Source organism: Piliocolobus tephrosceles, chromosome 4 (assembly GCF_002776525.5).
Source record: "Piliocolobus tephrosceles isolate RC106 chromosome 4, ASM277652v3, whole genome shotgun sequence".
Lineage (NCBI taxonomy): Eukaryota > Metazoa > Chordata > Mammalia > Primates > Cercopithecidae > Piliocolobus > Piliocolobus tephrosceles.
This window is the reverse complement of record NC_045437.1, coordinates 129963036-129977107: the sequence shown is the minus strand read 5'-3', so window position 1 is coordinate 129977107 and position 14072 is coordinate 129963036. Positions and strand designations below refer to the sequence as shown.

Genomic DNA, 14072 nt, shown 5'->3' with positions numbered 1-14072 from the left:
GCAAATTGGAATATCACACCCGGCTTCAGTCAGTCAACACATATTGCCTATGAAAGCACTGATATTAATACCAACTGTTCACTGGTCTTTTACTATGTGCCTATCTTCATGCTAAGTAAGTCATGTACCTACCGTTTAGTCTTCAAAACTACCCTATGTTGGAAAGGGAACTATTTTTGTCCCCATTTTCCAGATGAGGGAACCAAGGTGTGAGAGGGTAGTAACTTGCCCAAGTGAGATGGCTGATGAGTGATGGGACCTGGGCTTTGAACCCATCTCCATCAGACCCCAGAGCCCGAGCTTTTACCCACCGAACAATCATGATTTCTCCATGATGTCTGAGGTACCGTTTATGAAGGGGTGGGGATTAAACAAAAGTGTCAATGCCACTGCACTCCAGTCTGGGTGACAGACTGAGAGCCAGTCTCTCTCTCTCTTTTTTTTTTTTTTTGAGATGGAGTCTCACTTTATTGCCCAGGCTGGAGCACAGTGGTGTGATCTTGGTTCACTGCAACCTCTGCCTCCTGGGTTCAAGCGATTCTACTGCTTCAACCTCCCGAGTAGCTGGACTACAGGTACCTGCCACCACCCCTGGCTATTTTTTTTAATTTTTAGTAGAGACAGCATTTCACCATGTTGGCCAGGATGGTCTTGAACTCCTGACCTCAAGTGATCCAACTGCCTCGGCCTGCCAAAGTGCTGGGATTACAGGTTTGAGCCATCGCACCCAGTGGAAACCCAGTCTCTTAAAAAAAAAAAAAAAGTATCAATGATCTCTCTCTGCCCTCAAGGAGGCTTCAGCCCTATTGAGAAATTAAGGAATACACGAATGGAAACATAGTTAATGATACCTTGCTGCAATTTAGAAGGGGCAGAAGGAGTATGAGGATTAGTGGCAGGAGAGATTGCTAGGGCTGGGCTGGGCAGAGTGAGTTGGGATTGGATGAGCACAGAAGAGGAGTTGGTCCTAGGGATAATGGAACAGATATTAGACTCCTCGGTTCAGAGCAGAGAGTATAGCTTCCTCAATTGAACAGAGTGGATCCCCATTTAGAAACTCTGAGGCCTTCAGCAAGTTATTTAACTTCCCTAAGCCTCAGTTTCCTCATCTGTGATATGCAGATAATATCCATCTCAGAGGGCTGCTGGTAGGATTTGGTGTATCTAAAGTGCTAGGGAAAAGGAGGCATCTACTACTTTCCCCTCTACCCACTAGGTTTAGTTCAGTTTTCCAGTAGGATGGGCTTGCTTCCTGTATTTGATGTTACCACTGAAGATCTTAGAAAGAGCTCTACCTGCTGTGAGAAGCCCTTCACCACACATCTTTGCTTGAGGTTTGTCTCTCCATCCAAGCTGGCAGTTTCCAGATGGCATATCCCGCTGGGGTCCGAGGAAAAAAGGAGGAGTATGTCTGCTGGGACAATCTCGTTGCATTTCATTTGGATGAAGTCTCCCACGCGCACATCCTTCCAGCACTTCTGCACGTAGGTCTGCTCTTTTCTTGGGTGAGACAAAGACGGGGTCTGAGTGAGCTTTAAGTTTCAACTAACGGGAGAATACAGGAAGGTCCCACCAGCACCTAACTATCCACCAAGTCAGCCTGTCATGAGATTGCCTTGTATTCTACCTTACTCCTGAATGACCACCTCATAATGTCTCTAGAATTGCCAGGCATAATCTACAGAATCTCATTAGTACAGATCTGTCTTTGGGCACGGTGGCTCACGTCTGTAATCCCAGCATTTTTGGGAGGCCGAGGTGGATGGATCATGTGGTCAGCAGTTCGAGACCAGCCTGGCCAATATGGTGAAACCCCGTCTCTACTAAAAATACAAAAATTAGCTGGGTGTGGTGGCGCGTGCCTGTAGTCCCAGCCGCTCAGGAGGCTGAGGCATGAGAATTGCTTGAACCTGGGAGGTGGAGGTTGCAGTGAGCTGAGATTGCGCCACTGCACTCCAGCCTGGGTGACAGAGCAAGACTCTGTCTCAAACAAAACAAAACAAAACACAAAACAACAAAACAAAATCTGTTCTTATGAACATTTAAAATTTTTCCCGACAGCCAGTTCTTGACCAAGTCCTGTGGTCAGCCCTTGCTTCCTTACAAGAGAAAAATTTTAAAAGAGAAGGTAACTGTGTTGTCATATTAATGTGGTACTACTCTTAATATCCACCATTCACCAGAATAGCCACTTATTACCAACAAAAATAGAGTTTCAAGGAACTGGGACTTGGGAAAGATTGTTTTTGATTATAAGGAGAGTGATAATAGGAAAGGCGAGGATATCTGCCACTGTCCAGGAAGATCCGGAGCCGCACTGGAATTGAACACTCTGGGCGGTCAGGGAATTAGGAAGATGTTACCAGGAGTTTTGACGAAATGAGACCTCACAGTAACTGTGGAATTAGAGGGCCGAAGAAATCTGAGGAAATCTGAGGAAATTATTTTATCTTCCTATCCAATTTATCAAGCTGAGATAATAATAGTGACAGGAACAATGACACATTTAGCATTTCTTACCTGCCAAGCGCTCGTGTTAATTCACATTTCATTTACTTTGCATAATAACCCACAGAAGTAGATATTATTATACCCATTTCACAAATGAGGTAATTGGGTCAAAAAGAAATTTTTCAAAGTCTCACAAAAACAGAGCTGGAACCTGAACCTGGGTCCAGCCTGACACCAAAGCCCACAGTTTTTACTGCTTGGGTATACTGTCTCCCTGCAGGTGGTACCACAGACTCAGCCTTCCTACCTCCAGCTAAGGAACTCCACACTTCTCAAGGCAATGCATCCAATGCATCCTTTTTTTTTTTTTTTTTTTTTAGATGGAGTCTTGCTCTGTTGCCCAGGCTGGAGTGCAGTGGCACGATATTGGCTCAACCTCTGCCTCCTGGGGTCAAGCGATTCTCCTGCCTGAGCTTCCTGAGTAGCTGGCATTACAGGCGCCCGCCACCACACCCAGCTAATTTTTGTATTTTTAGTAGAGATGGGGGTTTCACCATATTGGCCAGGCTGGTCTCAAACTCCTGACCTCAAGTGATCCTCCTGCCTTGGCCTCCCAAAGTGCTGGGATTACAGGTGTGAGCCACCTCTTCTGGCCGCATTCTATTTTCAAAGAGCTCTCATTTCAGAAAGCCTTCCTTCTGCCTTAACCAAATATTTAAACAGTTCTGCTCTTCCAGGTAATACGGTCTATTCCATCTTCCACCATTCTTTAAATATTTTAAGACATTCATCAGGTGTCCCATGATGACTTTCGGGCACGCCAAGCCAAATTTAACTTTCCAGGTGCCCTCAATTATTCCTCATGTGACACAGTTTCACGATCTGTTCTGGAGGTGTGGGCTCATCTGTCTGCATTTGGAAATGTCCTGCTTTAAATGTGGGATTTGAAACCAAACTAATATCCCACATGTGGTCTTTCTAACTGAGCCCAGCTGACTTGAAGCTGGGTGCCTCTGAAGGCAGCCAGACCTGGAGAGGCAGGCTTTCCTTTGCTGGGCTTCTCCACTGATGCCGAGCGCCTCTGGGCATGTTTCTGTTTCTGCTGGAATCTGAGCTGCACTGGGCATGACACGTCTACTCTTCCACAGAGAAAGAGTCGTGAATAGAATTCCACTTTTCTCCTTTGGCATCACAAAAGTCCCTGAGGAGGAAGAGGGTTTTTGTGTCTTCCTCCCTTCCTAGAGGCCCTCTGGAGAACCTCAGACAAGTCTTCCTAAGATCTAATCTTCCTGGTTATAAAAGATCTTCTCAGAAGAATTCCCCAGCCGCCTGAAATAAAGGTGCCTCCATTTGGAAGGCCAAGTCTATAAAATAAAGAGGGGCATTGGAATTGGGGAGCAACTTTAGAACTCGAAAGAACCCCAGGGTTCTGCGGAAGTGCTCTGCGGCTCTGGGAGCTCAGTGCCGCAGACACAGTTAAAAGTCATCCAAATGACTATTGAGACCCCTCTGAGACCCCCAAATCCTCAGATTTTGGGGGTGATGTATGTGTAGCATTTTAGTAATAATTCCTCCTTACATGCGAAAGCACATGACAGGTTTCCAAGCACCTTTCAGTTGATCAGCTCATTCTGTGCTTCCACTCCATCCACATCACTTTTCTTTTCCTTTAAATTTTTGTGGGTACATAGTAGGTATATATATTTATGGGGTACATGAGATGCTTTCATACAGGCATGACATGTGTAATAATCACATCATGGAAAACAGGGTATCCATCCCCTCAAGCATTTATCCTTTGTGTTACAAACAATCCAATTGTATTCATTTAGTCATTTAAAAATATATAATTGCATTATTATTGACTATAGTCACCCTGTTGTGCTATCACATACTAGGTCTTAATTATTCTGTCGAACTATTTTGTTTTGCTTTGTTTTGTGTTTTGATGTCCATTAACTATTCCCATCTCCCCCCAGCCCTCACTTTTATTTTTTATGAAGAATAGGGGCAGTCACCCCAGATTTGTTTCCCTGTGCCATTTGGGAAATACATTCGATCACTTAAACATTTGGTTATTTATATACTTAGGGTGGAAACTCCTTCACTAAGAGTGCCATTGTAACTGTCAAACACTTCATGGTCTCTCTGCTGACTCAGGGGATGTTTTTTTTTTTCTTCAAGGTAGCCCCAAGGAAACCCGTTAAATATCCAAGTATAAGGCTACTTATAGGCACTGGAATGGTCCATACTCTCTGTGAGAAAAGAATCTCATAGGGTGAAGGAGAGACGGGTTTTCTTTTTTCTTTTTGAGAGACTGTTTTAAAATGTTCTTAAATATTATAGCAAAATTGTCCCAAGGAACAAAAAATGTATCACTCATTCTGTCTTGTCTTCCTCTTTTTTTCCCCCTGCTTTTGCTTCTGTGTCCTACTGGATAATGCCTTTGGGGATGTGAGGTATCAGCTGATTGCTATAATTTCAGCATTCTTCCCAGTATTTGAGATTGGATTCAGGGAGAACACCTTCCACTCTGAGAAATCCTGATCGCCAACCTTCCCAGAGCACACCAGTTTTGAAGGTTTTGGTAAATATTAGTTGGCCAGTATCTGCATATAGAGGCATATCAAAGGCAAGGCCAATGCACCTCCACCCATGAACACTGAATCTCATTCTTCCCCTTTGTAATAAAGGACTGCACTGCTTATTCTAGGATGTAGGTTATAAAGGTGCTGGAAGATGGAGTGCCATGGAGAGGAGCTTATGGCATGTGTGTTTTTCCGAGCTCTCACTTCTACGAGCTGGGCTGGAGTTTTGCCCTGTCAAGTCCTGTCATTAAGTATCAATGGAGCCACCCACAAGTGGTAAGTCAGACTAGTCTCTCTCTTCTTTACATTACTCGCTGGATCCCAAGGAGGTCACTGCTGTACTGGTCATAATTGTCTGTCTTTCCTTTAGACATAATCCTTTCTTCCTTAGGATCACCTGCAGTGGTGTAGAAATATTCTCAGTCACTTTTGTGGGTTTACCTTCCCGGAGACAGAGATTGCCCAGTTCCAGGGATGCTCTTCTCAAAGAGAAGCACACATACCTCCAGGATACCCTGGTAGGCATCTAGGAATAATAAAGCTATGAGAGCCATATGACTTTGGGGGCATTCATTCAAAAAGAAATCAGGGGAAACAGTTCAGTAGTTTGGCTGGTAAAAAATTTGAAGAATTTTATTTATAGTAATTAAATTTAGTTATGTTATGGAATCAGAGGCACATTTTGTAGGAATTTTAGGGATTAAAAAATGAGATCAGGGACATTTCCTTCTTGCCCTGGGCCACTTTATGCTGTTCTCTTGAATCTCTAGTGTCCACTTTGTCTCCTCCACTGTCAGGACCATGTCTGCAGAAAAGTCAGGGATGCACACGGCCCAAGGGGGTTCAGTCAGGGGAGGTGATGACTGGCCGAATCCTGCTGATGCAGAAAAGCAGCATGCTCCTGCACTGAGTGAAGCCCGGGGGAGACCAGCAGCTGGCCCGGACCCGCCAGCGGAAGTCATGCTCTCATTAATCCAGCCTGTTTGAAACAGCTGCCCCAGGTGGACACATACACACACGCTGGATTGTCCCCCTGCTAGTGGGTCCACACCTGGGAATGACTGCTATTTTAGTTTTATGCGATGTTCACTGCTGTTTAAAAATCAGACAAATCAACATGGCCTGGGACGATGACTCCATCTGGCAGATTCTGCCACGAGGAAAATTAACTAGTGCAGTGCTAAACGGCTTTCTGAGAGGAGATAGGAATTATTAAGAGGATGCCAACTGGATGCCATCGGGGAGCAGGTCAAAGGGAAAACAGAGGGAAGAGAGGATGCTGAAGGCTCCATTTCTCAAGTATCTGGATTTTATTAAAAGAGTTCCAGGCAACTAGTGTAGAGGGGATTTGTCAGAAGTATTAGTTATCTTGCTGAACTTCCCATTCCACATAGGATGATGAGCTGACCTGGGCTATCCTTCAGGAAGCTCAAATGCCAGCCCAGAATGTTCAGTGCCATGTCGCTAACCCAGGGTGAGAGAGGAATGCCGGACGGAATGACTGCAGCATAGGGATCGACAGAGGCTTTGAATCCTGGTTTCCCTGCTTACAACCTGTGTGACCTACAGATCACAATGGGGTTGGGGAGGTGGATTAGACTTGCAGGGCTCAGGGAAGCACCAGAAAGAAACAGCTGAGGCCAGAGAAGCGGCAGGGGCTGGGAGGAAGGGGGTGACCAGGACCCCTGGCTGGGCTAGGAATAGTGGAGGAAACATGTAATATTTACCAATCTGAGGATGCCTAGATATATCTGTGGAGAGTTGAGGATTAGGGTGGGAGGACTGAAGTCTTAAGTAAGCAGATTGGAGCTGAATGGCAGGTCATTGGGACGTTTTTATTAATGCGACCTCATTTATACCCAGAAGCTACTGAGGGCTGGAACATTTGCGTTACATTAATACAGTATAAAGTTCTTTATACTGGGAGGATGTTTGAAGCCCCAGGTCTGGGGATAACCTACTCCTGACCTTTCTGACCATGTGGTGGCAGTAAAGAAAGCAGAACTGCACATAGAATGTCACCAGTGATGGCCATGGAAACACTGTGCTCCAGAAGACACAGAAGTCGCAGGTGCCATCCAGCAAGGTCGTAGCCACAGGGTACAATTCTTCAGATTGGGGGTATTCAAGATCATGAATTGTCTCCCAAATGCTCATCCTTTAACCCCTGCAGATCCAAATGCTGCCTTTCTCTTTTCAATCCTGGGCACTGGACACGATGGTGCACATCTTGTTGCCACACTTCCCTGCATATTAGCATCCTATTTCCTAATTGTCGTGTGCATCTTCCATTTTAAAGTATGTAAGAAGCTTGCTAAGAGCTGCAATGATCCTGGGTCTTATATTTCTATATGCATACAGAGTTGGGTATAGTGTTTAGCACATGGGGGAGTGTTCAGTAAATATCAATTGATTCCGTGTATATTTTTCTTGAATACAGGTAGTAGAAAGGCAGGTTTTCATAACCTTTGGCCATTTTAACATCTATCTTTTTTGTTGTTATAGATACCCTAGTGGAGACTTCTAATAATGATAAATTAAATTATTAGCTTACATGTATTGAGTACCTATAATGAACCCAACATTTAACCTCGATTAAAGGTTGGCTGCCTAGTAATGAAATAGCTTTTATTGTTATCATTATCCCTATTTCACAGATGATGAAACAAGCTCAGAAAGTTATCTAACTTGCATAAGGTCGCACAGGTGTGTCTACAAGGACAGATGAGTGATGGTGGGGGGAGTGACATGGCTCAGCATGGTCTCGTGGCTCTGTTTTGGAGTGAGGCAAGAAGCTGATTGAGCCTCAGAAGAAGGTGACATAAACCTAGCAGAGGCTGGGTTGAGAACAAGAGCCTCACCTTTTGGAATTCTGATTTCCTTAACGGCAAAACAGAGGCCATAAATCCTCACCCGTGGACATAAAAATCATGCCTGATTACAAGAGTGCAGAGCAGCAGGGATACCTGAATTCTTGTTTTATGACTCTCCCACTCAGTGAGTTTTGGGGACGACCTAAAGCGTGCTCTCATGAAATGACAAGCTGAATTGGCCCAAATGGTTTATGGCCTTCTGTGAGCACAGGGTGAGGCAGTGGGAGTAGCGTGGGCACCTGCAAGATGGATGCTTCAGAAAGGAGCCTGGTTTGTTGGTGCAAAGTGCAGAGGAAAGGCCTGAGGGCTGGATGCAATGATCTGCTGGTCTGTAAGTCCAGCCAATGGCACTTTTCATAGCCAGGCTTCAAATGATAATGGATGTTTTTCTGTTGTCTGCATTTTTCAGAGTCCTCCCTGAGGCCCATTTTGTTATATTATTAGAGCTTGGAGTCAAGTTCTACGGTTAAAGATTTTTTTTGTCTTCTTTCATGCAGTTCCAAACTCCAGCCAGTGGTCATTCTTTCTTACTCCTCTTGGGTTAAGCTCATGATGACTTCTTCTGCCTATCAAGGCTATCAAACTCTCCTTAGCAATGTTTAAGCTAACATTTTATGAGTGCCACAGGATGCCAGGCACAAAGCTAAGCCTTTTACAAGCAGTAACTCATTTAATACCTGCAGCAACCCCAGAATATAGTTTTAGGGTGAAGATAGGCTTGTGACTGTATTTTGATGTTCAAATAGCCCTGGTAAAGCTTAAATTCTGCCTGGTCAATCAGTTCATCTGCTTTGGGGGTTTCCTTGAGGGCTGTTATTCAGAGGAAATATTAGTACCAAATTGCAGCTTTATTAACAGCTGTACAAATACGATATTCTAATGTAGAGTCTATGTTAAGAAGTTGAGTTGGACCAAGTGGCTGAGGCTATGAGCCAGATGAGGCCATTTACATCCTTTTTCTGAATCTAAATCTTGGTGTGGGTATGTTCAAGTGAGCTGTGGATAGAAAGGAAAGAAAGACGGCTAACCCCTAGAGAGGTCTGCTAAATTCAGATTTTAAAATCCTGCCACACAGACTAGCAGGAAAAAATGAGAGCGCAAAGCATAGATTTTGCTTTTAAATCATTACAACCCTGTGCACTGGTATCTGTGGCTCAGTGAATGTCCTTGGCTTTTACCAATAAAACTAGCAATTCCACCCTTGTATGTGTAGGACACACAGCAAAAAAGATGAAGGCTCATGCTGGGGTTGACATTGAAAAAATTAAGCTTGAGATGATTGGAAATACAAAAAAAAAAAAAAAAAAAAAATTACTGGCCAGGCATGGTGGCTCACACCATAATACCAGCACTTTGGGAGACTGACCGAAGTGGGAGGACCACTTGAGGTCAGGAGTTTGAGATCAGCCTGGTCAATATGATGAAACCCCATCTCTACAAAAAATACAAAAATTAGCCAGACATGGTGGTGCATGGTGCATGGTGGTGCTACTCGGGAGGCTGAGGCAGGAGAATCCCCAGCCTGGGAGACAGAGGTTGCAGCAGTGAGTCAAGATTGCACCACTGCACTCCAGCCTGGGCTCAAAAAAAAAAAAAAAAAAAAAAAAAAAAAATACTTAGTACTACTTACAGTGCAGGCACTGAGCTAAACAATTTATAAAGATAATCTCATTGGATCCACGTGACCCTGGGAGTTAGGTGCTAGTATGGGCCCCGTTTTATATAGGTTGAAATGGAGGCTCAAGTGATCAAATATCTACATAGGCCACACATTTGGTAAATGGCAGCTCTGAGCAAAGCCCAGGTCCCATGTCTAAGCCCTCCATGCCAAGCATCCAGTAAGGTCATTGCTTTACTCACCCTGTGGCATTGCATTTTGAAGTTTATTTCTGTAGCTTCTTTATTTTCAAGCCCTCCTGCATGTCATCTTAACACCTTTTCACAAAATATGCCAGAAAGATATCATGATCACTATTTAAAGATGAGACACATGGGTCCCCAACTGCTTAAGTGGCTTCATTTAGGTCATGTAGTTAATTAGTGACATAACCAGGATCAGGACCTCTGGCTTCCTCCCTTCTAGGTTTTCCTGAGGACATGGGTGCAAAAGGCAACTCACAGACAAAAGAAAACAGGTTGCAGGCCAGACTAGGCCCTCGGTGCTACACTGTCAGAAAGCTGTTCATTGTAGCAGCTGCCTGACTTACAGAAGAGAGATGCTCTAAGTCTCGGTAAAAAGTCAGATTAAAAAAAAAAAATCTAACCTGTATTATTCTTCCCCTAAGTTTCTATCATTTCTTGGTCCTGGTCTTTCTAATACCAGCAAAAACCACACATACACCATTTCATTGACACAGGAACAGGCTGTGAGCTGAAATATGTTCCCTCTGCCTGGTTAAATGTTGCTCCTCCTTCAGGGCTCTCCTGAAGTTTTACCTCTTTACTGAAAGCTTCCCTTGGCCTTGATGGTTCCTGCAGGTGGGTGGGTCACCACATCCTCTGCACTTCTGTGTCCCTTTGCAGGTAGGACACTGTAGCTATTTGTAAGTTCCTCGTGACCCCTAGACTGAGAGTCCTTTGAGGGCACATAAGGTTTGCCATGGCAATGCACACACTAAGTCTTGAATTAATATTTGCTGAGCAGATGAGTAAGTGAGTGACCAGCTGCTGAAACTGTGGAGGGCTTATGTTTCATTACATTAGGGAACAAAAACCACCCTAGATTCCCCCGGTTCCCATTCCCTGCTCTGTACTGCATGTTTTCTGAATACAAATAAAAATTTACTAAGCTGGATGGAAAAACACAAACCTCTTGCTGGTATGGTTTCTAAATTCATTAAACTGAGCCCTGGGAGAAACTAAACTAATACAATTCTGAAGCTAATCTCTCCTCGAAGTCATTCCATAAATCTGATTAATGGGTCACCTTTAGACCACAAACACAGTTGCTATATTAAAAGAAAATGTTCTAATGGGATTGTAATTCTGTTAACAAGGCTTCTGCTGTTTACAAAAAGACATTTCCTCACAGCCTAAGTCTAGGCTGGATGATGCGTGGGCTTAGGTCATGAGCAAAATTCCAAGGGCTCTAGTATTCAATTGCACAAAAATGGAAAAAAAAAAAAAAAAAAAAAAAAAAAAGCATCAGTTGCTCAAATGTGTAAATCTGAGATGAAACAAATAAAATGGATAGGGCTAGGGCATGAGATGTAATTTCTTATGTTGCTTCCCAGAAAATTGTCCTGTTAGATCTTGTATTCTTTTCCTGACATCTGCCATGTGTCCTTGATATGGCAAAAGGATATGTCTTTTGGCATCCATCAGTTAAGATAATAACTAACACTTATCTGTTTAATAGCATGTCCTAGCTTCCTCTGCTGGGGTCTTTCATAGAATCAATCCACTTCAGAGGTGGAAAAACTTTAGGGACATATAGTATAGAATGTCCAAAGGTGTGTATATTCCTGTTAATATGTGGAAAGCAATTTACGAAGAGTCAAGGCTCAAAAATATTTTAAAGTGATAGTGTTGAGGACATTGAGGTGGCTTCTCCAACATCTGTTCCTCATTCTATTGGAAACTATCTCATTTTAAAAAAAACTTTGGCTTTTACATCTTCCCGGAATGGCCCATAGGCTTTCAGGGAAGCTGACTTCATGCTGGGCTCTGTGGGTGGGGCTGTGGCTCAGGTATTATAACCTAGTTAGTACAATCCCATCTCTTGCCTCTAGGGACCGGTTCAGGGATGAGCATGTGAGGCCGCTGAGATGTGAGGAGGGTCTAGGGAGTAGTAAGCTTCCTTGACCTTCCAAGATGGCTACCAGAAGTGTCTCTCTTTCTCTTTTCGTACACGTAGATGTACGAAATCACATGTAGATGTGAGGGCTGGAGCTGCTGCAGCCATTTCATTGCCATGAGAGAAGTCTGCCTGAGAGTTAAGATGATGCTGAGGAGGGCTGAATGAAAAGGACTGGTGAGAGATGGATCTAGGACGCTGATTGAACCATGCTGATCGCCCTTCCACCTCAGGACATTTGTAGTGACTTAAGCCAATGAAGTCTCTTCATTGTGTAAATCTGTTAAAATGGAAGTTTCTCCTACTGTGGCAAAGAACATCTCAACTGACAGCTGGGTTAAACAAAACTGATAGGCTACTTACTGAGGGTCATTCTAGAACCTTTATTCTATTAATGGGTAAATTTATTTGGCTATGGGTTCTGTTCTTTCTTAGTGCATTTCACAGGACAAGATCTAGTCTGACTCTCAAATTTTGCAAAAGTAAAAACTGAGGTCTATATATTTAAATGACTTTCCTAAGCTATTAATAGTCTGAGATCTGGGACTAGACTATAGGCCTCTGCCTCCCAGGCCTGCATTCTTAACTCAAGGTCATACCCTCTCTCTGGCCCTTGAGGATGAACTTCAAAAGAAGAACCTAGGGCCAGAAGTGATGGCGTGCCTGCAATCTCACCTACTTGGGAGTTTAAAGCAAGAGGACAGCTTGAGCCAAGTTCTAGACCAGCCTGGGCAATGTACCAAGACCCCTGCCCCTACCGCCCATCTCAAAAAAAAAAAACACCAAAAAGAAAAGAACCTTATTATTCTTTTGCAGAGACTCCAGATTTATAGAATATTTTGAAGCAAAGTTTGCAAGTTTTTGGGCTCATAAGCAAAATAGAACTTTAGGTTCAAAAAAATAGGTCTGAAGTGTTTGAAAAAATTACATCAGTTACAAAGTAATATAAAACCAGTTAAAAGTCAGGTTATTTCAAATAAAAATATTAATTTTTAGCTTCCCTAATAATGCTCAATCTGGCAACACTAGGCCTATACTTCTACATAATAACAATTAGCAGGAGCTAAGTGACCAGCTCTGCCTCCTGGGATAAATGCATGGCCTCTCCACTTTGCCATAGTCACCACCATTCCCTATTGCCTCCTAACACTGATGCCAAGGGTCATTGGCCGTTTATCAGTCCAAGAGTAATATTGCTTTTTAGAAGCTATTCAGTCAATTTAATTACCTATCTGGTCCCTGTGGCCAATTATTTTTGTATACTTGAAAAAGTAAAAATTCCCAAACTTAGATATTAAAAAATATTTCCAAAGCCCAGTAAATTTAAAGCAACACTGCGTTAATCAAAGATGAACAGGTTTCTTTGCTGTGTCCATTCTTAGTCCTTCATGGGCTATGGGTCCATTGGAGGAAGGCCAGCATATATAATTTGGCCATGCACATATTTTTTCAGAGACTATTTCTTTGTCACTGTTATTCCACTGAAAACACTTTGGGAAATACCACTATGAAAGCTTCATGCTCCTCCCTACCAGTGAGCTGGTGGACTAATGCTTCTTTTTTCTAGATTGTTATCATCTTGGTTTCCCAATGTTCCCTGGAAGCTGTTTTGGAAACAGAGCAATAGCAGCCTGGCCTAGGTCCAGCCAGCTCCCAACAGAGGTTAGTCTGTAGTCTAATCCACACAAATTATTCCCAAGAACCAGGCCATGATTCTGTGATATTCTGGTAGAGCCAGGAGAACAGGACCAGGCTCACTGCAGCCCACGTGCATTCCTTCCTGAGGGCCCAGCTTCCTGGCTCGCCACTGTGTATATTCCATGAAAGAAAACAAGAGAGTAAGGTGGAAAACAAAAAGTGACCGTGGATTGGTGCCAAAAGAAAAACAATGCTTTCTCGGCCAGGTGCAGTGGCTCACGGCTGTAATCCCAGCATTTTGGGAGGCCGAGGCAGGCGGATCACGAAGTCAGGAGATCGAGACCATCCTGGCTAACACAGTGAAACCCTGTCTCTACTAAAAATACACAAAATTAGCCAGGCGTGGTGGTGGGCACCTGTAGTCCCAGCTACTCGGGAGGGTGAGGCAGGAGAATGGCAGAACCTGGGAGGTGGAGCTTGCAGTGAGCCAAGATGGCGCCACTGCACTCCAGCCTGGGTGACAGAGCAAGACTCTGTCTCAAAAGAAAGAAAGAGAGAAATAGAGAAAGAAAGAAAGAAAGAGAAAGGACAATGCTTTCTCAAAAACTGCCTCTTCAAAGAAAGGCATCACACCTCAGCAGTGATTTCATCCTCTGTAATTTTCATATTCAAAGGTGAGGAACGACTAAATCTTAACTCTGGCTGTCCAGTGTGCTCACAATATTC

At 43.6% G+C, this 14072-nt stretch overlaps 1 protein-coding gene across 6 annotated transcripts in view; it reads right to left on the bottom strand.

The window, feature by feature from the left end:
- ATP10B (ATPase phospholipid transporting 10B (putative)) overlaps positions 1-14072 on the bottom strand; it is a 271561-nt gene that overhangs the window by 104554 nt on the left and 152935 nt on the right. For all 6 annotated transcript variants that reach the window (XM_023218870.2, XM_031935482.1, XM_031935484.1 and 3 more), the window contains one exon: positions 1296-1500. In XM_023218870.2, coding sequence (XP_023074638.1) covers positions 1296-1500 — 205 coding nt within the window. The remainder of the gene's footprint in view (positions 1-1295; positions 1501-14072) is intronic.